Source organism: Caenorhabditis elegans, chromosome IV, assembly GCF_000002985.6.
Source record: "Caenorhabditis elegans chromosome IV".
NCBI lineage: Eukaryota > Metazoa > Nematoda > Chromadorea > Rhabditida > Rhabditidae > Caenorhabditis > Caenorhabditis elegans.
In genome coordinates, this window is record NC_003282.8 from 176,782 (window position 1) to 202,811 (window position 26,030).

Here is a 26,030-nt window from a genome sequence, read left to right on the forward strand (position 1 = left end):
ATAATGTTTATGTAATTTTACAGACCATTTCCCAATTTTTTTTTGGATTTTATATTGGCAATTTTTTTAATTCCTACTAAATTTTTTTCTCTCATTAGTAAGTTTTTATCTTTATTGAAAATAATTTATTTTAAAATTTGTTTGAAATAAAATTCGTATCCACAACTGCACCAAGAAAAATTCAAATTTTTTTCAAAGAATAATGAAATTTTCAAAAAAGGCTCCAGTGGAAAAATAATTATTTTGAGCCATTTTACACCAGTGAAAAACTGAGCTGAAAAAAATTCAGATAAACTTTTTTCCAGATTGAATTGCTCTACTGAGGATGATTTGTGTAGTACCCTTATAGCGGCGTTCTCTGCCAAATGGTAGAGGCTTCATGTTTTCCGTATTAAGAAACATTATTGCAATGGCACATGCCAGTTAATTTTTACATAGTTCGGAATATTGTTGCAAGGTCACAAAAACCTTCCAAATTTTTGAAACGACAAAACTCTTAGTACACCTATCAACTTTAAGACTTCCAAAAATATGGGGGTTATGATTATTATTATTACCACCACCAAACCCACCCCCCCCCCTCCTTATTGGTACCTAGCAGTCATGTTTCACGATTGCTAGGTCGCGCTAATCTAGCATCACTATCTCCGTTTTCCATCAGCCACACCGATCTTTGTTGCAACCCCTCTATGTCTCCTTCTCCTCACAACCCGGGCGGTCCCCTCCCAATTTTTAGTTGTTTTACATATGTCCCGCCCGTTGTTCTCACATCTCTTTTTTTATTACGAGCTAGCTTCTAACCGTTCTCGGCGAGGCGGAAGAAAATGAAGGCAGGTGGCCGACGACGACTCGGTCGGCAAATTAGGCTCTCTTGGAGGTATCACCTGCCACCTTGGTCATAATAACCTAACCATCTGCCTCTTTTCCGAAACCTTCGTCTCACTTCGAAACATCAGACAGCCGTTACTTTTTGTCGTCCGTCTGTCAATTGCACCCGTGACTCGAGGTGAAAACTGGAAGGAAAAACTTTTGATTCAAAAAAATGTTGATTTTTTTTTTGGCGCGCGGGAAAAAGCTGACAAAAAGTCCTTGACAGATCCGTGGAGACCGGTACCGACCGGCACGGAAGAAAAAACTTTGATAACGAATGGTTTTGTCGGTGTTTTGTAGTTTTGGCTTCCGCTTAAGCTTTTCTAGGTGTTTTTTTTTTGCGCCCCTGGCATAAGGTAAGCGTGCAGGCACCAATCAGGCACATTTTTCGACATAAAAGTTACAAAAAAATTTTAAAAATACACAATTACTTTCAGAAAATCCGATTTTAATGTTGAATTTTCGATTTTCTTTCAAATTTTCTCAAATTTTCAACGTGTTTGAATTATCATAACGTTTATGAAGTTTTCCACTTGGTGTCAGAGTGTCTCATTTTGGATTGATCTACGTTGATCTACAAAAAATGTGGGAGAAGAGACGCTGAGTTATCAACTGATTTCGCATGGTTAAAAACGTGCTGACATCACATTTTTTAGGAAAAACATTCCCGCATTTTTTGTAGATCAAACCGTGATGGGACAGCCTGGCACTACGTTGTTTTCTAGCAATTTTGATAGAAAAAATTCAGAAATTCATTTTTGATAAAAATTTTATCCAAAAAAAACTAAAATCGTTTACTAGTGATTTTTAATTTATTTATACCGTACCCTCGCAAAACTTTGAAGGCGCATACAATTTTTTTTTTCGTTGTGGCTCTTGCAGCGATATCTGTTTTGTTGTAAAGTAGCATTAAAATAATATTTTATCGCTTAAAAATATTGAATTTTCATTTATAAATAACAGATTGACAACATTTTACACAAAATTTTACACCGTAAACTTTTATATGAGCATACTCCTTTTCACTGAATCGGGTCTCACCGCGAGCTACCATCTGTCGTTCGGCAAACCTGTTTTCATTATTTCCGACAGCTTTAATCTCGTAATCATCGCCTGTAATTCGTATTTCTTCTCGTAAACCAAAAGGAAAAGAGACCATATGCCATCTGCGTTGTGCTTCTCCTCATCTTTTAGGTCTTGTTGATGACGCAATCAATCCTCCAATCGAAGCTCAAGAGCTCTTCCCCCCCCCTCCACGTGTCACTTGTCTTCTTTTCTTAGATTTTCTCGCTTCACTGATTGATTTACTCACACCTTCATCATAAATCACGGAAATTTTACACAGAATTGTTGCAGAAAACGACGAAGTAGACGGGAGCAACGGTACACTCGGTGTTTTAGGGTCTTGCCGCGCGCCGGGTTGTTTTTAGGATGTTTTCCCCGGATACTAATAGCGAATTTTATGATGGTATGTTTTTTAGGGTTTTAAAAATATCTCATAACATAAAAATCGGAAATTTTACATGAAAGCGATCAAAACCTGAAAAAAACGTTAGAAAGTTTTGCTGAATGTGTGTAAATTCCTCGGGAAATCTCATTTACACTAGAAATTTCCATTTTTTCAGATATTTTCGCTGAAAAATTTTTGAAAAAGTAGCTGAAATATGTGTTTCACTTATTATAATAAGAACTATTTTTCTTTAAAAAATGTTTTTTACACTGAAAACACGCGAAAATCTGGAAAATGTTCAGAATTACAAAATATTATTTAGCTCTTTCTTGACATTTTCTAAAATAAAAGTTTATTGGACTTCCAAATTATTTTTTCAGAAAATGTTTTTTTAGGAACTAAAAAAAGTGAAAATTTCAGTTATTGGCCAGTTTTCTCGTTTTTTGAACCATTTTTTGAGGCCCACTCTTTTTTTTTTAAATTTAAAAATATGAATTTAATTACTTTTTAAAAGCAAAAATGAAGAAAAAACAAATTTTCTTCGACTTTTGCGTTTTTCGGGAAAAAAAAAAGATAATTTCTTGTTAAAAAATAGAGTCCTTCAAAAATTTCCAGATTTTTACACGAAATACAACACAAATATGGCCCCAACAACATCGACATTCAATGCGCAGCCACGTCTTTCATTAGACAGTGGTCTTGGATTAACAAATGATTCATTTTATTCAACTGATCTGAATGAGACTCATTTAATGGATATTTCTGCTGGAAATGCTTCAACAAGCTTCCAATCTCAGCCACCTCCACAACTGGAATCATCACCTCCAACGAAATGGGCGAGAATCCGGACACCACCGAATCGAAAAAAGAAAATATCTCACGAAGGGCCGAATCAAGAAGCTTTGCCACCTGGATTCAACCTCTTCTCACCACCATCTCGGAAAAAGATTAAAACTGCATTTTCATCACCACCGCCAAAATCTATGAAAACTCCAGATTCTCTGCGAAAATCCATTCGAATTTCCAGTCCGTCTCCGTTTAAGGTCACTTTCAGTAAGACTCCGCTGAAATTGTCGAATAATGAAAATGTTACTGGTGAGTTTGAATGGAAATTGGTTGAAAATGGGCTGGGAAAATTTTTCTCTAAAAATAGAAAAAAGAATTCAAATTTTAAAAATAGAAAAAAAAATAGTTTCAGATTTTGAAAAATCCAGGAATTTCGTTTTTTTCCCCTAAAAAACAAAGTGTATTGTTACAGCAAATTTCTTGTTGAAAAAAACCAAGTTGTAACGTTTTTCTTCCAGGAATCCATATTGGCCGCTCCGGGACGTATTACAATAAGCAAGTGACCGGAAGTGCTTCAAAAAGATGTCTGTTACCTTCAAAACCCGATGGATTCACATTTCTCGGCTCACCGGGCAATTCTGACGTGAGATTTTATATCTAGAGTCTCATCCAAAATTGTTAACCTCAACTAAAACCAAGAGCCTCATCAAAAATCGTGATCCTCAACCAAAATCTAGAGCCTCAACCAAAATTCTGAGCCTCAACCAAAATCGAGAGCCTCAACCAAAATCTAGAGCCTCAACCAAAATTCTGTGCCTCAACCAAAATCGAGAGCCTCACCCAAAATTTTGAGCCTCAACCAAAATTGTAAATTTTCAATTTTCAATTTAAAAAATTTCAAACAATTTTTGATTAAAAAACCTTGAAAAATAAATTTAGAATTTTTTCAATTTCATATTTTCAAGAATTTTTTTCCAGGTACTCGATTTCCCACTACAAACTACATTCGAAGGGTTCGGAGATCTTGACACTCCGGCAAAAATCAATGCAGCACTGGAAGTGAATAATGATGATTCAATGGATTATTATCAATATGCTGGAATGATTGAAACTTCAAGCTCCCTTGCCACATACACAAATTCCACAGGCCCTCTCGTCGAAAATCATGCCAGGAATTTGAAAAGCGTGCCAATTTCACGAACGGCTTCTCGGAATTTGATGAAAATTAGCAGAAAATCTGTAGAAGAACCTGTTCCAGAGCCACAAGCAGTACATGTTGAACCAGTTATTGAAAAACCAACGAAAATTTCCGCTAAAAAAGAAAAAGAGCAGAAAAAATCGGCGGCGAAGGAAGCAGCACTGAAAGAGGCAAAGGAAAAGGAAATGAGAATATGGAAATTGGCTCCGTTTGAAACGCCCAAGAAAGAAGTTCCTTTGGTAAGATTTGGAGAAAAAAAAACTGGAATAAAAATCAAAAAAAAAATTTTGAAAATTTTTTAGAAGTCATCTATTACGGGAACACAAAATTCTGAGAATGCGTATTGTGCAACATATTTGACGTGCAAAATATCTCGTAGCGAAAACTACAGTAATTCTTTAAATGACTACTGTAGCACTTGTGCCGATTTACGGGCTCGATTTGATTCATTCGATGCTTAAGACGAGTTCGTATTATTTCCTTTTTTTGCCTAATTTTAATAAATATTCTATCGATAAATGAATGATTTTAATTCAATTCAAAAATCGAGCCCGTAAATCGACACAAACGCTACAGTAGTCATTTAAAGATATACTGTAGTTTTCGCTACGAGATATTTTGCGCGTAAAATATGTTGCTCAATACGCGTTCTCAGAATTTTGTGATTTTGTAAAAAATAATTTTTATATAGTTTTTGTTTGAGCACAACTCTAAAATAAAAAAACATCTCAGTTGATTTTTGAAAATTTTGAAAAAAGAGGCAAAGAGGAAAGCTGAAATTTTTTTTTAAAAATATTTTTTACCTTTTTTTTTAATTTTCAATTTTTTTCAATCCCAAATAGTGGAGAAAAAGCCGAAAACTGTTGTCATTATGTTGGCGGAGCTTCTGGTGCCCCGCCCCTCTCCGAAGCCTTTTTTCGAAAAACGTGGTATTTCTAGAGAAATAAGGTTTCGTTTACCAAATAATAAAATTAAAAAATTCACATTTTCTCTAGATCTAAAAAAAACTTTTTTTCGACATTTTTTTAAGAAGTCATATAAATTTTCTATATTTTTTGTTTGAACACAACTCAAAAATAATAATAAATTTCTGTTGATTTTGGAAAATTTTAAAAAAAGAGGTACCTATTTCTAGAAAGCCGGCATTTTTTCAAAATTTTTTAAAAGTTACCTATTTTTTTTAATTTTCAAGTTTTTTTTTTCAATTCAAAGTAGCGAAAAAAAAGTTTTAAATAGTTGCCATTAAATGGGCGGGGCTTATGGTGCCACGCCCCTTTACAGTTTTTTTTGCTGTCTAGATCAGAAAAAATTGTTTTTTTTTAATAGCTAAATAATGTTTTAAAGTTTTCTTTACTACAAAAAAATAAAATTAATCGAAAAAAATTTTTTTTTCAAACAAAATTCAAACAAAATCCCCGAAATATCTTTTTGCACATATGTGCACATTCAAGGCTACACACACACACCTGGCTGTGCCTTTAAAATTGGATTTTCTCACCAATTTGGTCACCTGAAACATACCAATTACCTTGTTTACCAAGTACTTGTAGTGTGTATAGACTTTTCACCCCTTGGAAAATTTCAACGAAAAAAAAAGAAAAAAAAAACGTAATTGTTTGCAGTACTCGGGTCGTTGGCTCGTCATATCCACTGGTCGCACTCTGGCTCAGCAGGAGCTTTTTTCGGATGCAAAGTCGTTTTTCAAAGCGAATCCTCCACCGGCTCCACGGGCTCCGCAGGCTCCAGAACTTGCTTCAGGACCTCGAAGAATCCCAACTATTCAACGTGTGACACTTTTTAAGCATCGTTACCGGTCCCCGCGTGACTAATTTTTGTTTCTAGTCTTTCAACTCTTTTCCCTCTAATTTTATTGTTATCATTGTTTATCTGCACACCTACACCTCATCTTCAGTATTTCTCAAGCTTCACGAAAATGCCTACCTGCCTGCCTACTCGCCTATCCTGTAGGCAAGCAGGTAGGCCTGAAAGCCCTTCTCATATTCGGGTCGACACAATTTCATCGAAATGTCCTTTTTTAGTTTTTTCTTAAATTATTTTTGTCTGCTACTCCGGTGATCGATTGGCCTGTTCATACCATTTCCCAAGACGAAAGCTTATAAATTATCTAATTTTTTAAAAATTTTCTCAGATTCTCTAATAAAATATTTTCTTTATTTTCCAGGCTTTTCTTGACTTTCTGTTACTTTTTGTATCTTGAAAGCTTATCTATTTGTTTCCCAAAATTTTAATGGCTAGAAATTATCAAAATTCCATAAAATATAAGCAAAAATCGAGGAAATCGTTTAATTTTTAGAACAATCCGGGTTTTTCTGATTTTAGCTGTAAATTTATTATAACTCCTAATTATAATCAGTCTTTTAATAAAAATTTAGCGGAAATCCACGAAAATCCTTATTGGGGATAATTTTTTGGATGAAATACTGAATTTCTTTACAAAAGTCTGTATTTTTAGGAGTTTTTTCGTATTTTTTTCAATATTTTGCTCTCTAAAATGTCCAGGAATCGGAATTCTTTCTATTTTCAAGCGAAAAATCCAAGAATAATTTGATTTTCATCAAAATTCACCAAAAAATTATTAAATCCTGAAAAAAATGAAAGAGACTACTGTAAAAATTAAAGGGAGGCGCCACATCTCTTCCCCGGGTCTCGAAGCGATTGAGTGAGTACTGTCGATTTTTTATATTTTCGATTTGTTTTTTCTTTTTTGTTAGTTTTTTTTCGGTTTTTTCAGTTTAATATGATAGAATCTTGATGAAAATAATATAAAAAAAATGTGGCATATTTAGAAATATAATTTTCCTACAAAATATACCTAGTTTTAGCGCATTTTTTTGTAAAATCGACATTTTTTGCCAATTTTCCTGATTTCGCTGAATTTTTCTAAAAATTGATTTTGGTGAAATGACACAGGTTTTTATTTGAAAAATCCTATTCTCCTCTTTTTTGTAAACCGCTTTTTTGGGTGAGGCTCTCAGTATTTTTGGGTGAGGCTAGGAGTTAAGTTGAGTTTTTTGTTGGAAAAATTACTGTTGGTTTCTTATTATAGCCAAACATTTGTTTTACCTGCAAAATCTCTCTAGGTTTAACGTATTAACATGTAAAATCGACATTTTGCTAATTTTCCTATTTAATTTACGCTGAATTTTTCCAGAAATCAATTTTGGCAATATGACAAACTAAGCGTCTCTCTGTCCTCTTTCCTAAAAAACCTGCAATTTTTTAGTTCGAAAATTCAAAATTTCTCTATACGATTCCCGTCTCACCTTGCTGAATAGAGAGTCCCAGCAAACAACAAACTCCAAAAAAACCCCCATATTGAAAAGGTATTTTCCCCTCCAAAAAACCAAACTTCTTACACATACAAAGTGTTCAGTGTAAAGTGTCGAATTTCGGTTCTAACTAACCGCCAAAAAAAAATTTGTTCGAGTTTCCGCAAATATAACCTTTTGCTCCTTTCGATTCAAAATCTCCGCCCCAAGAAAACTCACTTCATGCTCAGCCGAGCAGACACTGGAGAATACATTCTTAGATCAAATTCTCTTGATGTTTCCCTGCCCAAAGCTTATATTCCCACGTTTAATGGCATTTATTGGGCTCATTTGGGTGAGTTTTGGTGGATAGGACGGTGGGACAAGGGGGAGTGGGGTCATAAATGTTCGCACTCGCACCTCCTCGTGGTCACTTGCAATTTATGGCGGGAGACACATACTCTTTTCAAACTTTGAATTTTTGAATTCAAATGTTCGCCTACGCTGGTACCATACTTTTTTTTCAATATTTAAAACTTTTTAAAGGATGTTGTCCAACCTATATAATTGTATCTTGAAACAGTGAATTCTTGATATTACGGGATCACAAAATTCTGAGAATGCGTACTGTGCAACATATTTGACGCGCAAATATCTCGTAGCGAAAGCTACAGTAATTCTTTAAATGAGTACTGTAGCGCTTGTGTCGATTTACGGGCTCGATTTTTGCAATAATACGAAGAAACGAATTTTCATTTCAAACATCGAGCGCGTAAATAGACACAAGCGCTACAGTAGTCATTTACAGAATTACTGTAGCTTTCGCTACGAGATATTTGCGCGTCAAATATGTTGTACAATACGCATTCTCCGAATTTTGTGTCCCCGTAATACATAGATCACAATTTTAAACTGTTTCGGTTAAAATTTTATTTTTCTCGTTTAGAGCGTTTAAAACGATATCCAGTGGTTTTGTTTTGCAATATTGAGCTTTACAGAAATTGGTATTACCGGTACAGAGAGTGTAGATAGTTAGAGAGTGACATACATCCGGGACCCAGTGGGGCGGGGCGCGCGGAAGAGACGATTTGTGTCGATTACGAAATGATGACAACGAGGAAAATTTCGTAAATCGACACAAATCGTCTCTTCCGCGCGCCCCGCCCCATTGGGTCCCGGATGTCTGTCACTCTCTAACTATCTACACTCTCTGTACCGGTAATACGCAAATTATTTGCTCAGGAGTTTTCGTTCCCCGTTCAAATATTCCAAAATGTTGTAACGCCCAATTTCTGACTTTTTTTGGAGGTTTTGAGTCGAACTTTCTCGTGCAAAATCTCTGGCCTTTTCTGTATACTTTAGAATTTGAATTTTCATACGCATGGTTTTCTACACCAAATGAACACATCTGAGAAATCTTGCACCTGTAGCGATCACTATGAGCGTGGCGAGAATCACTCAGGAAATAACGTGTGCCTTTAAACTGACATCTCGGATTTTCTCGAAATTACGATAGCGTCAGGATCCGACCGTAACCTACCGTTTTTTCCACATAGAGTACGATAGAATAGCAATTTTACATTGTTAGGAAACACGTTTTTGACCGTTTTCTAGAAAATTTTCTGTTTACTTCAAGTTCCTCGACCATTACGTCTTCCTAATCTCTCCCAACTAATGGGTCTTCATGACTTTGTCTCTTTCCAACTGCATAAATAGTATGAGGAATCAACAAAACGAAACATCGAAAAACTAAAGTAATTTAATTCCTGTGCAAGGTCATCTGAAATCACGTCTTCTTCTTCTTCTTCTCCTCCGTCGTCTTCCTCTCCGTCTTCTCCTTTTCCCTCTGCGTCTCTCTCCTGAGCTCTCTCTCCTGTTTTTTTTGTCACTCAAAAATAAGTGTGCATAAAAGAATCCACTACATTCTTCTCCGTCTCCAAACTCTTTCCCCCTCTGCCAGGTGCTGCATGTAATTTGAGACACACTGGCGGCGCGCACTCGTTTCCGCGGAAACGAAGCAGCTAATTCCATTTTTGCTCCTAGCAGTATTCTTATCGAGTTTTCGGAGTTTAGAGAGGTAAAATGAATGTTTCCGTGTTGTTGTTGTGTTCAAAAACTAAAAGTATAATAAATTTGATAAAATTCCTTCCGCTGATAATTTTATTTTTTCAACATTTCAAAATGATAGTGATCATATGTTTGGTCCAAAAGAATTTTCACCTAGGTACGCTACGTAAATCGACACATGACCCAGTGGTGGGCGGTGAACGCCCGTGGTGCCAGGCTGTCCCAATATGGTTTGATCTACAGAAAATGCGGGATTTTTGGCCCAAAAAATGTGACGTCAGCACGTTCTTTACCATGCGAAATCAGTTGAGAACTCTTCGTCTCAATTCCCGCATTTTTTGTAGATCTACGTAGATCAAACCGAAATGGAGGCACACCACGTGTGAACGGTTTTTTCCGGCAAATCGGCAAATTGCCGGAATTGAAAATTTCCGGCAAATCGGCAAATTACCGGAGTTGAAAATTTCCGGCAATTCGGCAAATTACCGGAATTGAAAATTTCCGGCAATTCGGCAAATTGCCGGAATTGAAAATTTCCGGAAAATCGGCAAATCGCCGGAATTGAAAATTTCCGGAAAATCGGCAAATTGCCGGAATTGAGCATTTCCGGCAATTCGGCAAATTACCAAAATTGAAAATTTCCGGCAAATCGTCAAATTGCCTGAATTGAAATTTCCGGCAAATCGTCAAATTGCCTGAATTGAAATTTCTGGCAAATCGGCAAATTATCGGAGTTGAAAATTTCCGGCAAATCGCCAATATGCCGCATTTGCCGGAAAAACGGCAAATTTTGGTTTTCAGAACCATCAAAAATGCCCCTAAAATTTGAAAGACATGCAATTTTTAATTTAAAAAAATCCAATCAGCTTCCCCACCTCTGCAAATTCAGCCTTTTGAACTCCATTTTCAAAATTGCCGAACACCGCCTCCCCCGTGCAAGCTGAACAAACGCTTTTTTCTCGAAAAAATTGGAATTGAATAGAGCTTTCAATTCTCTCCCAAAGTGCATTTCGACATCTTTCCTGGCTCGACCCCATTGCTCCGATCGTAAATCAGTAACGTTTTAGTGATAAGCGGGCTCGCCGCCGCAACCCCCAGCCATCAATCAGCAATCACAATGTTATTCTAACCGAGGTCTCGTGGCGTGCTCCGTAACCTTTTTTAGATTGATTAGAAGGGCGTAGTAGTGGCAGCAGTAGTTGGTAGTAGTAGAAGCTGATTAAAATTTCATATTTTCTAGAATTGGCAATCGAGTAGAAGTAGATTATTTCTTGTTTTACTCAATGTTTCTGTAAGGTTTTGAGGTTCTCAACTCGACTATTTCAGTAGGAAACCTGATCCTAGGGACTCCGACATACCTACTAGGCAGGCGTAGGCCGTCTTTTTCAAGAGGAATTATACTTCCAGTAAGGCAAAAAACGTCATTGAACGAAGTCGAGTAGGTATTTCCGTGCCTACATTCGTTATTTCTGTTTCATAGATTTAACGAGGTCGCTGTCAAAATTACACTGTACACGTGGAGTCAGAAAGTCCCATTTCGTTTTGATCTCCGAAAAATGCGGGAGAAGAGACGCAGACATCTCAGCTGATTTCGCATGGCTAAGAGCGTGCTTACGTCACAATTTTTCTGGAAAAATATTCCCGCATTTTTCGTAGATCAAATCGCAATGAGACAGTATTCGGATTATTTTACAAAACCCTAAAGTTTCGAGTATAAAATTGGCATCAAAAGTCAAATGAACCAGCAGATTTGGATAATCCATGTTTATGACTTATGTATGACCGCACGAATTTCCTGAAAACAATTTTTTTGAAATTTTTCGAATTCGAAAACTAGCGCTTTTCCTTCTGCGACTAGTTAAGTTTTAAAAAAAAATTTCGAAAAAAATGGGTTTGTGCTTTTCAAAGCGATATTTTGAATGTCGAGTGGAAATATTTTAAATTAAATAATAAAATTCTATGGAAGTTTGGACTGATTTCGAATATCCAAATCCATTGTTTTACTGAATTTGAATCAGTGGTGCACGATTTTTTTCCGGCAAATCGGCAAATTGTCGGAATTGGAAATTTCAGGCAAATCGGAAAACCGGCAATTTGCCGATTTGCCCAATTTGCCGGAAAAGGGCAATTTGCTGAAAATTTTCGGTAATTGTGGTTTCAAATGGCAAAACTGTACGCATCCTATGTATGTTCCTACATCTATTTTGAAAAGTTAGCAAATTCTATGAAAATATGGTTTAAAAAAAAACGGAAAAAATTCAAAAAGGCACAGTTTTAAGTGTTTCCCGTGGTGCCAGGCTGTCCCATTACGGTTTGATCTACAAAAAATGAGGGAATTTTTTGCCCAAAAAATGTGACGTCAGCACGTTCTTAACCATGAATGCATGGCCATGCAAAATGAGTTGAGAACTCTCCGTCTCTTCTCCCGCATTTTTTGTAGATTTACGTAGATCATACCAAAATGAGACACTCGGACACCCCGTGGTGTTTTCGTCTTATGAAAAATCCCTGTAAATATTTCCGGCAAATCGGCAAATTGCAGGAATTGAAAATTTCCGGCAAATTTGCCGAGTTTGCCGACAAATCAATTTTCCGAACGACAATTGCCGCCCACTCCTGATTTAATTGCTAATTTTATTACCTCCAATAATTGTAATCCTGTAGATTTTCTTCAGGCAAAACAGTTAATTGTTCAAAAGATCAGCTAATATCTAGGCACACGTAACCAACAGAAAAAAAAGAAACCATAGACATCAAAATTCAATTCGCAAACCAACGTGTTCGATGATAACGAATTCAAACGCACTCTCTGAAATTCGAACACAATCTTAATAGGATTAGGTGTCTCGTACGTCCAAAAGTTGCCCATTTTGTGTCTTTTTTTGCAACTTATCGGAGAAGCGTCGTCTTTTTTTTCGCTCGCTTTGCACTGGAATTAGAACATTTTCACTCCGAGTTTCCCACTTTTTTTTTGGAGGAGAAAAAATGGTTTTGAGTTTGTGTCAAACTTCCTCTCTCTCTCTCTCAACAAATAGTTGTTCGCAAATAGTTTGTATTGTTGTAGATGGTACACTCAGACAATTCGGCAACAACCAATAATAACACAATTCTCGGCAACCAATCACTGGAGGCAATACCCGAACAGTTGAGTGAACTCACTGGAATTACGGTGGAGGAGTCCGAGAGGATTATGGAATCTTGGCTTGGGGTGAGCTTAATCTTCATGATGTTAAATTTTTAAATAAATGAAACGAAACCTAGGACTAACGGTTTGGACGATTTTGAACGTATAGACCCAAAATGGGCTCAAATTAACGAATTTCGTAATGAAACTTCTCAAAAAAAAAATTCAAAAATTTTTTATGGCGGTTCAAAATTTCGAAAAAAATTACACCGATGTTAGCTAAAATCTCGAGTTTTGCCCACTTTTCTGTGTCGCAGCGGTTCGATGGAGTTTTTTTTTTTTTGAAATTATCATTCTTTATTGCATATTGTTGTAGTTTATCTCATTTAATTTCGTTGATTAAGGTACATTTAAAGCCGATTAGGTAACCAAAAATCATCGAAATTGGTTACCTAACGGCTTTAGATGTTCCTTAATAAATGAAATTAAATAAATGAGATAAACTACTCAAATATGCAATAAAGAATGATAATTTTTAAAAAAGTCTACTTCGGACTGCTGCGACACAGAAAAGTGGGCAAAAATTCGAGATTTTAGCTAAAATCAGTATAATTTTTTTTCAAAATTTTGAACAGCCATAAAAAGTTTTGAAACTTTTTTGAGAATTTTCATTACCAAATTCGTTCATATGAGCCCATTTTGGGTCTATACGTCAAAATCGTCCGGGCCGTTAGTCCTCCTTTGAATGACAATGACAATTTCATTTCATAAATATTAAATATTTTTAAACTTGAAAAATTCCACGTGACATAAGCCTCGTAAATGTTCGAAAAAGTTCTGTCCAAGTGAGTTTTGATATTTTGGAAAATCTGCAATTCCACGTGGCAAAAGCAAAATTTAAAAAAAAAATAGAAATTTGAAAAAATTATGATTTTCTTTATATAAAAATAGTTTTTCGATTTTTCGGTTTCTAAACGAATAATCCTGAAAATTGTCGATTTTCTCCTTGGTACTCAAAAAACTGTAACTCAAAAAAACAATGCTTTGGGGGTTTTCTTTTCAAATGTTTTTTTCCAACCGAGAACTATTTCTGCAGAATCGCCAACTGGATCTTCGAACATCTGTACTGTTCGATCAAGAAGTACTCTCCCGACTACGTTCTCTCCGTGTCGCGCTTCTCGTCGTCGATTTCCAGAATGATTTCGTCGATGGATCCCTCAAAATCGGAGATGGCGACGCTGGACAGGAGCCAAGCTCAGCGATTACACCACTCAACGAGCTGCTTCAGCTGTCGTCCTGGGATTTGGTGGTCTATACGAAGGACTGGCATCCACACAATCACATTTCATTTTTGAGTCAGGCACATAATTCGGATAGGGTTATGGATGAGAAGGATGAGAATAAAACTTTGGGATTCTTTGATTCTGTGCAATTTTTGAAACCAATCAAGACAGAACAAGTTTTATATCCGGATCATTGTATTCAGAAGAGCTGGGGATCGGATATTCATCCGGAAATCTACATTGCGGACAACGCAGAGTATATTATGAAGGGAGTCGACCCATATCTGGATTCCTACAGCGCTTTCAACGATAATAACGGGCGGTCCAAGACAGAGCTTGAAGATTTGCTGCGTCGCGAGAATATTGACGCAGTTGTGATCGCCGGACTCGCCTACGATATTTGCGTTCGGTTTACTTGCCTGGTAAGGGTTTTTTAAAGCTTTTCTAACTGAAAACCGTTTAAAGGTGGTGTATTCGAATTTTTTTTATTACCTTATTAGACTCAAAATTGTCTGAAAACAACGAATTTCATAATGAAACTTTTCAGAAAAAAGTTATGACGGCTCAAAAAATGGCCTAAAATTAGTTAAAATCGGAAATTAGACCAACTTATCAATGTCGCAGCGACTGGAAACTATTTTTTTTTGAAATCACCGTCAAATTTTGAGTGTACAAGTTGATCATCTTGCGTTTTAAACTTCATTTAGGTATTTAAAAGTCGATGGACGGCGAGTTTTGGCTCAAAAAAATTAAAAATCTCGCCGTCCATCGATTTTTAAATACCTTAATCAAGTTTAAAACGCAGGAAATCAACTTGTATACTCAAAATTTGACGGTGATTTCAAAAAAAAATTGTGTCCAGCCGCTGCGACATTGATAAGTTGGTCAAATTTCCGATTTTAACTAATTTTAAGCCATTTTTTGAGCCGTCATAACTTTTTTCTAAAAAGTTTCATTATGAAATTCGGTGTTTTCAGACAATTTTGAGTCTAATAAGGTAATAAAAAAATTCGACTACACCACCTTTAAAAACACCTCAAAACTTTAAATTTTCAGGACGCTGTGAAGCAGAACTTCCTTGCCGCCGTGATCCCGGAATGCAGCGCTGGACTAACGAAGAAGGGAATCGAGGAGTCTGAGATGGCTTTCAAAAAGCAAGGCGTTGCGATGATCTCAAAAGACGAGGCACGTGGAATCACGGAAGGCGGTTTTCTGCCGAGAGAATGGGTTCAAAGGATCGTGAAGAAGTAGAAGTAATAATAAAATATTGTGCATAATTTTGTAATTCTTTTAAAAATATTTAAATAAACGTTTTTTTTTCTTAATTGTCGAAATTTTCGTTGAAAAGTTCAGAAAAAAGTAATTTCGCATCAAACGACGCTCCGAAATAACGCGGCCGCCAGCACGATTTCTCGGCCACGCGCCGTGTACTCCTCTCGAAGGAACCAATTTTGTAAACAAAATTTCAGCGCATTTCTTATTCCTGAAATTTCCTGTTTTTTCCCCGATAATTTAACGATTTTTCCATTTAATACTTGTTAGAAATCACATTTTACTCATATTTCCTAATATTTACCACTGAAAACCAGTATAAAACTCGAAATTGCTAATTTTTAATCTATTTCGTAAAAAAATTAGTTTTCCCCCGAAAACATGTCTAGAGACGTGAGTTTATCACCGAAATCTGGTGATATTCGGTTTAACGGCACGGAGCCGCCCGTCAAAGTGGAAGTTGTGGATGAAGAGCAGGTGGGCAGAAAAATCGATTAATTAAAAAAAAATTTTGAATTGTTTTCAGAGTTCTCTCAACAATCAATTGGGATTTTCGACGACACTATCGACGTCTTTTGTGCTTTCCGAAGATCTCTCGGAGTCCATCGATGATCTGACAGTTACTAGCAAGGCAAAAACGTTTTTATAAAATTAATTTTCAATAAATAAATTTCAGGACAAAAAGAAATTGCGGCCTAGTAAAGTGGCAGAGGACATTGGTCGCAAACGAAAGGATACTACAAACTCCATAACTAATTTCTTCCATCGATTCACGCGCGGAGACCGTGAGGAGAAGAAAATAGTTGAAGAGGAGGAAGAAGAGCACGTGGAGCGTCCCGAGAAGCTTATAAGCCCGGAATCCGAGGAAAAATGGTTTGAATCGAGAACTCTGGACGAGAAAGTGCTCGGACACGAAGGAGACGCAGATATGTACGAATGGGATCCAAATACAATGACAGAGACTCTTGTTCGGGAGCCTCCATCGCCTCTGGAGCCCAGTAGTATGATATTCGAGGAGAAAGGAATGCTGAAACTACTGGAAGATTTTCGAAATGGTGAGCTCCGATGGCTAGATGCTCCACAGATTTCTGCGTTGGGAAAAGTGAAAGAAGCGCATGAAGATGTGTCGAATATTCATTTACAAGTTTATGAAATTGAGTCGGCTAGGAGGAAAAAGAGAAAACAAGCGAGGAGTGTCAAGGAGAATTTTGAATTTGTAAGGAAAAATTCGGATTTCCATAAAAAAGGGATTAATTTGTGCAATTTTACGAAGAAATCGGGATTTTTGGAATGTAAAAAGCTCAATGTGATCTAGAAAATGTGTTTTTGGCAGGATTTTCCTTTTTTTTTAAATCCGATTTTCAGTCTATTTTCTAGCTAAACGACTCCGAAGATCTCTCAAAAAACTAACAAAAAATGCGACAGACGCCAGTTTTTTAATCTGAAAAAAAGCAGAAAGTCCCAAAAAACGGTCCCAGGAATCACAAAATATCTGTTTTGTGATATTTAGCGCTGCAAAAAATAAAAAAAACTCGCTGAATGCAATATTCCAATAGCTTTTTACCTTTAAAAAACTCAAATTTTCATTAAAATCATCAAAATTCTGAGAGCCTCACCCATAAATCCTTAGCCTCACCCAAAAATCATGAGAGCCTCAACCAAAAATCCTGGGCCTCAATCAAAATTCCGGAGAGCCTCACCCAAAAATCCAGAAAGCCTCAACCAAAAATCCAGAGAGCCTCAACTAAAAATCCAAAAATACTAGAATATACTAAAATTCCCCATATTTTCAGTCGGATTCGGATGATTCAGAAGAAGAACGAGAAATCGAACGATTATTCGAATCGATGAATACTCATATGATTGACATGCATTCTGCACTCGATACCGTACCATTTTACGACGCTTCTCAAAATCAACGCACTGAAAAAATCGATAACGACGAGGAGTATTTTTCGTCTTGAATCGATCATGTTTCCTGAATTTTTCACGCATTTTCTAATTTGAAAATTCTATAATTTTGACCCAAATTTCTTCGTTTCCAGCTAATATTTGCATTTTTTTAGGGCATTTCTCACAGTTTTTCTCGAAAAATCCCCGTATTGTCGATTTTTTTTTCGAAATTTTTCCGAGCAGGAAAATATTGTGAATTTCACCTGTTTTGAGGCACCACGGATTCAAGATCAGCTGGGATTTTGGATCTAAAATTTCCGAAATTGGCACCGTGCCAACGAATAAAACGCTATTTTTCTCGAAGAAAAGCGTGACAACGATGCTCCGATGTTACGCGTCGCGTGTTGTTTAGCGTATTTTCTATAAGTAATTTTCAAAAAAACAGCGTTTTATGCCTGACACGGTGCTTTTTCGGTGATATTTGAACTGAAATACCCTAAAATTTTCGTGATTCCCTCTATTTTCTAGCAAAGTTTTCTCTTTTCCCCAAATTTTACCCATTTTTCACTAATTTCTCGGTATTTTCCTGTACAAGCTCGATTTTTACTCAATTTCTATATTTTTCTCGGTTTCTTCTCTAAATTTTCTCACCAATCGCCATTCCCTGTGCAATTTTCTCTTATTTTTTCGTATATCTTCTCTTACTCGTTTCTTGTCACACATTTTCACGATAAAATGTAAATATTTTCAGATATCACAGGAAAATCCCATTCACAAAAGGATCATGACAAGTAAGTTTATTATTTAACCTGTAAATTTTCTAAAAAAATCGGAAAAGCTTTTTCAGCTTTTTTCAATAAGCTCTTCACGGGAGCCTCATCATCATCGTCTGCAGCAGCTTCTTCTGGAATGGATCTTGGTAGTATGGAGTCATTGTGTGCTGCGATCAATGAGCTTTGCAGTGAAAAACATGGTAATTTGGAGGGTTTTGTTGGAAAAAGAAGAAAATTAGTGATTTTCTCAATTTTTCAACTTGAAAATGTATTTATTCGCTGAAATTTTCGGGAAATTTGAATGATTTCATTCAAAAACCCATCGAAATTCTCGTAGAAGTTCGTGAAAAATTGATGAATATCATCTGAAAAGGGATCGAATTCCGAAAAAAAAGAGCCAAATTTTGCTGACATCTGAAATTTTTTCTTTGTCCCCAGTTTTCTTTGTCGCAGCCACTGGAATTTTACTTTTCTGAAATTATCACTCTTTAATCTAAGTTTTATTAGTTTATCTTGTGTAAATTCATTGATTGAGACAATTTTAAACCGTGAGGCATCCAATTTTTATCATTTTTGGATGTCTCTTCGCTTAAAAATTGTCTCAATCAATGAATTTACACAAGATAAATTACCAAAATGTGAATTAAAAGTGATAATTTCAGAAAAGTTGAATTACAGTCTCTGCGACAAAGAAAACTGGGCAAAATTTCTGATTTTTGCACTAATATGCCTTTTTTAATTTTGACCTCAACCAAAAAATCATGGTAGCCTCAACCAAAAATCATGGTAGCCTCAACCAAAATTCCGGAGAGCCTCACCCAAAAATCCAGAAAGCCTCAACCAAAAATCCTTAGCCTCAACCAAAAATCCTGAGCCTCAACCAAAAAATCATGGTAGCCTCAACCAAAAATCCTGAACCTCAACCAAAAATCCTGAACCTCAATCAAAAATCCTGAGCCTCAACCAAAAATCATGGTAGCCTCAACCAAAAATCCTGAGCCTCAATCAAAAATCCTTAGCCTCAACCAAAAATCCTTAGCCTCAACCAAAAATCATGGTAGCCTCAACGAAATATCCTGAGCCTCAACCAAAAATCCTGAGCCTCAACCAAAAATTCTTAGCCTCAACCAAAAATCATGGTAGCCTCAACCAAAAATCCTGAGCCTCAATCAAAAATCCTGAGCCTCAATCAAAAATCATGGTAGCCTCAACCAAAAATCCTGAGCCTCAATCAAAAATCCTTAGCCTCAACCAAAAATCATGGTAGCCTCAACGAAATATCCTGAGCCTCAACCAAAAATCCTGAGAGCCTCAACCAAAAATCCTGGTAGCCTCAACCAAAAATCCTGAGCCTCAACCAAAAATTCTTAGCCTCAACCAAAAATCATGGTAGCCTCAACCAAAAATCCTGAGTCTCAACCAAAAATCCTGAGAGTCTCAACCAAAAATCATGGTAGCCTCAACGAAATATCCTGAGCCTCAACCAAAAATCCTGAGAGCCTCAACCAAAAATCCTGAGCCTCAATCAAAAATCCTGAGCCTCAACCAAAAATCATGGTAGCCTCAACCAAAAATCCTGAGCCTCAATCAAAAATCCTTAGCCTCAACCAAAAATCCTGGTAGCCTCAACCAAAAATCCTGAGCCTCAATCAAAAATCCTGAGCCTCAATCAAAAATCATGGTAGCCTCAACCAAAAATCCTGAGCCTCAATCAAAAATCCTTAGCCTCAACCAAAAATCCTGGTAGCCTCAACCAAAAATCCTGAGCCTCAATCAAAAATCCTTAGCCTCAACCAAAAATCATGGTAGCCTCAACGAAATATCCTGATCCTCACCCAAAAATCCTAAGCCTCAACCAAAAATCCATACAAAATTGTTGAAAATTTTTTGTTTCATTATTAAATTCGGTGGTTTTGGACCAGTTGTAGTCTATTTAAGCAGAATACCCACAAACTGTAATCCCGCTTTAAAATAAATTTATTAAAAAATTTGTTTTATTTAAAAAAAAATTCAATTTAAGGATACCGTCAAGCCTATTTTTTCCAGAATTCCGCATTAATTTCCCGTATTTAGTTTCAGAGAATGTTGGTGAACTGGCCGCTGGAATTGTTCGTAAGAATAAAGAGCTTTTCGAAAAGAAATCGAACGATGTTGAAGCATTTTTGCTTCATTGTAGTCCAAATGTTGGTTCAGCTGCAATGGTTGCTGCAATTAAAGGAATGTTTGATACGTCGGCTGCAAAAAATAATGAAACTGGAACAGATCGAGCTGTTGAGCTTCTCAATCATTATGTTGATGAGAATAATTTTGTTGGAGGACATTTGAAGCTTGTACCTGAAATTAGTGAGTTTCTAGATAAAATTGAGAAGAAAAACTGGAAAATATGGATGATTTACATGGAATTTATGCGAAAAATCTAGATTTAAAGAGAAAAATGCAGCTTCACTTCGCCGAATTTTCCGTTTTTTTTTAAAGCAGAAAGTCAAAGACGTCGGATTTCAAAGGAAAATAAAAATAAAAACTTGAATTTAGAGAAAAGCTAGGCAAAAATAGAAAACTTAACTGAAAATTTCTCCTTCTTCCTATAATTCTTCCTAAATTTTATTTTTTTTTTCTCAATTTCCCTCAAAAATCTATAAATTTCAGACTGAAAATTAAAAAACTAAGAACTTCCTAATTTTTCGTCCTCAAAAAAATTCGAAAATCCGAATTTTTCCACAGAAAAAAGTTGTCTGAAAATGCATTCTTTAGTGAAAAAATGACAAATTTTAACGATTTTCTTGTAAAAAGTCACTTTTCCATAGATTTTTTTTTCACTTTTTGAATGGAGCAATTGAAAAATCTTTCAAGAAAAATTGAAAAATATTGGCAAATAAGCTCGAATTTAAAGAAAAACTAGGCAAAAATTGAAAATTTAACTGAAAATTTGATTTTTTTTTAACTTTTAAAATGTAATTTTTTCCAATTTCCCTCTAAAAAAAATTTTTTTTTCAGTTTTCCCACTGCTCCGCGACGTCGGCTTATATTGTTTGGAAAAGAAGAATAAACCAGAAATAGGACAAAGAATTATCATGAAAGCACTCGGATCAATGTTCCCAAGAAATGGCTCAAATGCTCCAAATGTGCTCACTTCTGCACACGGTGTGCTCTTTGCGTGTGCTCTTGAAACAAAGGATTATGCATCTGTTGAACCATTTATTGATCTACATGTTGATGAGATTGCAAATGAGAATTGTATTCAAGATCAGGAAAAGAGTGATAATAGAGAACGAGATTTTGGAGATGTTTTTCTTGGAAGAATGAAGGTGCATTATGGAAGAAAAAAGAAATATCTGGAAATTTGGATATTTTCAAATTTTCGTGTGAAAAAACCTTTAAAAATGGGTATTTTTTGTAGGAAAAAAAGTTAGAAACGTTATATGAAAATACATCATTTTTTGAGGTTTTTTACACGCAAATTTGGAAAAAAAATGTCTAGAAACTGATAATTGCCCCCAAAAACAATATTTTTCAATTCTTTTTGGATTAAAAACATTTTTTTAAAAACTGAAAAGTTAACGAAAATTATACATGTATAATTATATTTAAACGATTGTTTTGAATATTTACACTGGATTCTCAGTGAAAGCTTACGAAAACCAATTTTTTCCGAAAAATTCGGAAAAAAAGTGCGAAAAAACGCAAAAATAGGATATTTTCAATTTTTTTCTGTTCCAAAAAACTTTTTTCAAAAAAGCTTCCAAAACACTAAATTTTTTTAAAATTGCTTGGTTTTAAAAACATTTAAAAAGCTGAAAAGTTAACGAAAATTACAAAAATATTTTTATAAGTTAAAAAAACGCGATTTTCTGAACATTTGCATTGGGTTTTCAGTAAAATCTGAAGAAAACTATATTTTGAATATTTTTTTCCGAAAAATTCGGAAATAAGTGACAAAAAAACGCAAAAATGGGACATTTTCAATGTTTTCTGTTGCAAAAAACTTTTTTTTAAAATAAAATCTGAAATTACTAAATTTTCGAGCTCTTTGAGTTTTGAAATATTGCAAAAAAAACCTGAAAAATATGAAATGAAAATTTAAAAAATATATAAAAATTTGTTTAAAAAAAAATTTATATTAAATTTTAGTCTGGTTTGTAAATCCACATCAAAATGTTTTCTTGAATTTTTAAAAATAAAATTTGAAATTACTAAAAGTTTTCTGAAGTTTATAAATAAAAAAAACCGAAAAATATGAATAAAAAATGAACATCAAAAAACTAAATTCGTTTAAAGAACAAATTTTATATGGAATTTTTTGGGTTTTTCAGTTCAAATTGTTTTTCTGGATCTTTTAAAATTATTTCAGAAAGGCGCCGCATTCGGTTCACAGCCAGTGGCACATAATCCTCATCTTCATCCAAAATATGTACTTGATTATCTCTACAATGGAGCATGTATTCTCATTGAGCTTAAACGTTTCGAAGATGCTCTTTTCCTGCTCGAAATTTGTGTCGGAATGCCAGCGTTCTCGGTTCAGGATCAACATTTGGATTCGTTCAAAAAGTACTTTTTATGCAAGAATTTTTGCGAGAAAAAGAGGAAATATCTCAGGATTTTTCTTTTTACAAGCCAGAAAAACTAAGAAAAACTTCAAAAATTCCCAGTTTCTAAAACCAAAATTTTCATGCAAGTTTGTAGTGAATTTTGAAAACTCTTAACCATGAAATTTCACGACAAAACTGAATTTTTGGCTAAAAATCCGGGATTTTGAGTGAAAATTGGCTGAAAAACGGTCATTTTCAGAGGAAAAAATGCTCAGAAAATAGCATTTTTAATCTAAAACTCGTTTTTTTTTCAAATTTATTTTTTTTTTCTATTGAAAAAAAAACACGAAAAACTGAATTTTTGGCTAAAAATCCAGAATTTTGAGTGAAAATTGGCTGAAAAACGGCAATTTTCAGAGGAAAAATGCTCAGAAAATGTGATTTTTGGTCTAAAACTCGTTTTTTTTTTTTCAAATTTCAAGTTTTTTTCCGTGAAAATCGTTTTCGGAGCGTTTTTTTTTTCGTTTAAAACTGAAGAAATCATGAAAATATTTGGTTTTGTGCGGAAAAATCTCGAAAAACTATGGATTTTCGATCAATTTTCAGAAAAAGTGAACAATTTTTCATCCCAAAATTTTTAAAAATTAAAGATTTGTTGAAAAAACTAGTTTTTAAAGGTGGACTACGCTCAATGGGGAAATTGCTTTAAAACGTGCCTATGATGTCATAATGACCGAATATGATTGTAAAAAATTCAAAAAAATTTTCTAGATTTTATATGATTTTTTGAAAATTGGAAAAATCACAGTTTTCCCCTAATTCCAATTTGAATTTCCGCCAATTGAACTCGTTCGTTGGAGCGCACTTGCATTATTTTTATTAATTTGTTTTATGTTTTCTCGTTATTTGACTGATTTTCTTCATTTTCTATGGTTTTTTCTCGGAAAATGGAAGAAATAAACAGGACAAATGCAAAATGTTTGTTAAAAAGTAATTGGAAATGCGTAAAACTGTGAAATATACTAATCTCAGGAGCTTCGTCGTCGGAACTCAGAATATCACAGTTTTACGCATTTTCAATTACTTTTTAACAAACATTTTGCATTTGTCCTGTTTATTTCTTCCATTTTCCGAGGAAAAAACATAGAAAATGAAGAAAATCAGTCAAATAACGAGAATAAATGAAATTAATTAATAAAAATAATGCAAGCGCGCTCCACCGAACAAATCCAATTGGCGGAAATTCAAAAATAATTAGGGGAAAACTGAGATTTTTTCAATTTTCAAAAATCATATAAATTCAGGGAAATTTTTTTGAATTTTTTTATCATGATATTCGGTCATTGTGGTACCATAGTCATGTTTTAAAGCATTTTTCCCACTGAGCGTAGTTCACCTTTAAAAGAATTTTCAGCGTTTTTTTTTTTGCAAAATAGTTTTCTCATTTCTTCGCTTTAAATTACAAAAATGCGTAAATCTCTATTTTTCCAATAAAATTCTGTAAAAAATCACATTTTCCTAGAAAAAATCCCCAATTTTTTGCAGATATGTGCTCATTTCGCTAATTCTGAAAGGAAAAGTGGACGTGACGGAAAACGGTGACAAATCAGCGATTCGTCACTTCAAAACCAAAAGTCCTGAATACAAACAATTCTCAGAGATTCGGTTCTCCCGAAGTTCGAATACCCATTCAGCAGTGGAGAGTCTTGTGAAATCGGCAAAAGATCGTTTGAGAAAAGACGGAAATACAGAAATTGCCAAATATTTGGTCGTTGAAATGAAGAAAAAGACAATTATGTCGCTGACAAGAATGTTCACATCAATTCGGATTTCTGAAATTGAGGAGTTGGCATTTTTGAAGTCACGGGATCAAGTTACAGAGCTTATTGGTCAATTGGTTGAGGAGCAGAGGATTACTGTACGAATTGATGGAGATATGGTCTTTTGGACTGAATTGAGCCCTGTTCCATCTAAAAATGATGTTGAGAATAAGATTAGAATGTGGGTAAAATTGAAAGAAAATTGAATCTTTGGCGAAAATTTGATCCAAATCACCGAGAAATTGTAGTTTTGAAGGATATTTTGAGAGAAAATAATATGAGAAATCTGATAGAATTACTCGAAAAATGACGATTTTTTTTATTTTTAAAAAATCGGCATTTTGCCGATTTGCCGGAAATTTTCATTTCCAACAAATTGCCGGTTTGCCGATTTGCCGAAAATTGAAAACCATGTAAATTTTATTCGAAAATTCATATGGAACCACCAGAAAAATTCCATTTTTTGAAACAATCCTGATAGAAATTCCGGAGAAATAAATTTTTTTCGGCAATTTCAGAAAATTTTTCAATTTCCAATTAATTTAGGAAAATATTACCAAAAATTTGCAAAAAAATCGAAAATTGGAAAATTACATTTATATTTAAAAAAAAACGCGATTTTCTGAACATTTGGTTTTTCAGTAAAATCTTAATAAAACCAATTAAAAAAGAATTTAACAAAAAATTCGGAAAACAATTTCTAAAAATTCACACTTTTATGGGAAAAAAATTATTAAAAAATTTTAATTTTTCCGAAATATGCAGTAAAAATCGGTTGAAATGAAACGCTCATATTATTGCAAAAATTCTGCGAAAAAAAAGTAATTTCTGTTGATTTTCTGACAGATTTCCTTTTTAACCTCTATTTCTTCCAAGAACATTGTAAAATGTAGTAAATCTAATTTTTCTATCTGAAAAAAATTGTGCGATTTCTAAAAAAAAAGCTGGAAATTTGACGGAAAACTTTGAAAAAATACAGCAAATTCGATTTTTTAATAAAATTGTCTGCCAAATCTGAAAGAAACGCTCGGAAAAATCCAAAATTGCCTAGTTTCATTTTTATGAAAATACTTCTTTTTTAAATCGCGTTTTTTTTTTCAACTAAAAAGTTTAATTTTCCCAAAGGAAAAAATCTGAAAATTCTGATTTTTTTTTCAAAAAAATTCCCCAAAAACCGTATAATTTTCCAGCGTCGATCACCTGAACACTCTTCTTCACGAGAAAAACACTACTATGAAAGCCGGTTCAGGACGTATGAGACCATCAGTTATGTACAATGAGGATGAAGGATTGAGCATGCCACCAACTGAATCTAAATTTTTCTCCTAAATTTCACACATTTTCTCATTCATTTATTTCCGGGTTTTTGTCCCTTTTTTTTTCGACGTTTTCGACATCAAAATATTCATTTTTCTCATTATTCCCGAAAACATCATTTGTTCTGATCACTGCAAAATGAACATATTTTATATTTAATTTGCACGATAATTATCGGATTTTTCAAATGGTTCTGGCCGAAATTTTACTTTTTATTCTGCTTTTTACAGTTAAAATTTTGTGCATTTTTCGGGAATTTAAGGAATTGTTTAAATTTCACAAAAATGTTTAAAGTCAAAGTTTTAACCATTTTGTGGGCGTGTCCTGGGCAAAATTTATTTTATATTTCAAATATTATTTTTAAAATACGGTGCCAGGTGTC

General features: G+C 34.7%; 4 protein-coding genes and 1 non-coding gene across 8 annotated transcripts; all 5 read left to right on the plus strand.

Moving 5' to 3' along the window:
* Nucleotides 1–2,301: 2,301 nt before the first annotated feature.
* Nucleotides 2,302–6,473, plus strand: tcl-2 (T-cell defective protein 2; the record flags this gene model as incomplete). Of its 2 annotated transcripts, NM_067474.7 has the most annotated exons (5): nt 2,302–2,338; nt 2,936–3,415; nt 3,625–3,749; nt 4,085–4,543; nt 5,927–6,473. In NM_067474.7, the coding sequence occupies 5 exons, from the start codon at nt 2,302–2,304 to the stop codon at nt 6,131–6,133; spliced, it is 1,308 nt and encodes a 435-aa protein (NP_499875.2). The 2 variants fall into 2 exon arrangements, with proteins under 2 accessions (NP_499875.2, NP_001294305.1); NM_001307376.3 differs by lacking the exon at nt 2,302–2,338 and having other exon boundaries at nt 2,962–3,415; nt 5,927–6,133.
* Nucleotides 6,474–7,702: 1,229 nt separating this feature from the next.
* Nucleotides 7,703–15,370, plus strand: pnc-1 (nicotinamidase; the record flags this gene model as incomplete). 2 transcript variants are annotated; one of them, NM_067475.4, is made up of 4 exons in its annotated part: nt 7,703–7,928; nt 12,705–12,848; nt 13,861–14,469; nt 15,104–15,370. In NM_067475.4, 4 exons carry the CDS (start codon nt 7,869–7,871, stop codon nt 15,296–15,298), a joined length of 1,008 nt encoding a protein of 335 aa, NP_499876.1. In that variant the 3' UTR covers nt 15,299–15,370. The 2 variants fall into 2 exon arrangements, with proteins under 2 accessions (NP_499876.1, NP_001367799.1); NM_001379995.2 differs by lacking the exon at nt 7,703–7,928 and having other exon boundaries at nt 15,104–15,362.
* Nucleotides 12,453–12,540, plus strand: Y38C1AA.15. Its single transcript, NR_052863.1, has one exon. It is a non-coding gene; the product is annotated as an Unclassified non-coding RNA Y38C1AA.15 (non-coding RNA).
* Nucleotides 15,371–15,474: 104 nt separating the features above from the next.
* On the plus strand, nt 15,475–17,964 carry intk-1 (INTaKe). Of its 2 annotated transcripts, none has more exons than NM_001392240.1 (4): nt 15,475–15,796; nt 15,846–15,950; nt 15,996–16,535; nt 17,113–17,964. In NM_001392240.1, exons 1-4 carry the CDS (start codon nt 15,701–15,703, stop codon nt 17,281–17,283), a joined length of 912 nt encoding a protein of 303 aa, NP_001380135.1. In that variant the 5' UTR covers nt 15,475–15,700; the 3' UTR covers nt 17,284–17,964. The 2 variants fall into 2 exon arrangements, with proteins under 2 accessions (NP_001380135.1, NP_001294307.1); NM_001307378.3 differs by having other exon boundaries at nt 15,512–15,796; nt 15,996–16,374.
* On the plus strand, nt 17,961–25,805 carry csn-3 (COP9 signalosome complex subunit 3). The gene is made up of 7 exons (NM_067477.9): nt 17,961–18,003; nt 18,060–18,185; nt 20,059–20,328; nt 20,980–21,290; nt 22,334–22,530; nt 24,057–24,512; nt 25,522–25,805. Exons 1-7 carry the CDS (start codon nt 17,997–17,999, stop codon nt 25,658–25,660), a joined length of 1,506 nt encoding a protein of 501 aa, NP_499878.3. The 5' UTR covers nt 17,961–17,996; the 3' UTR covers nt 25,661–25,805.
* The last annotated feature ends 225 nt before the right edge of the window (nt 25,806–26,030 follow it).

What these genes read in the sequence shown, in the direction of transcription:
- intk-1 (NM_001392240.1), top strand. Translation starts at nt 15,701, where the DNA reads ATGTCTAGAGACGTGAGTTTATCACCGAAATCTGGTGATATTCGGTTT. An exon ending in AAGTTGTGGATGAAGAGCAG is followed by an intron (nt 15,797 to 15,845) that starts GTGGGCAGAAAA and finishes AATTGTTTTCAG; the next exon opens with AGTTCTCTCAACAATCAATT. An exon ending in TCAAGGAGAATTTTGAATTT is followed by an intron (nt 16,536 to 17,112) that starts GTAAGGAAAAAT and finishes CCATATTTTCAG; the next exon opens with TCGGATTCGGATGATTCAGA.
- csn-3 (NM_067477.9), top strand. An exon ending in GCTTTGCAGTGAAAAACATG is followed by an intron (nt 18,186 to 20,058) that starts GTAATTTGGAGG and finishes TCCCGTATTTAG; the next exon opens with TTTCAGAGAATGTTGGTGAA. An exon ending in TTTTTCTTGGAAGAATGAAG is followed by an intron (nt 21,291 to 22,333) that starts GTGCATTATGGA and finishes AAATTATTTCAG; the next exon opens with AAAGGCGCCGCATTCGGTTC.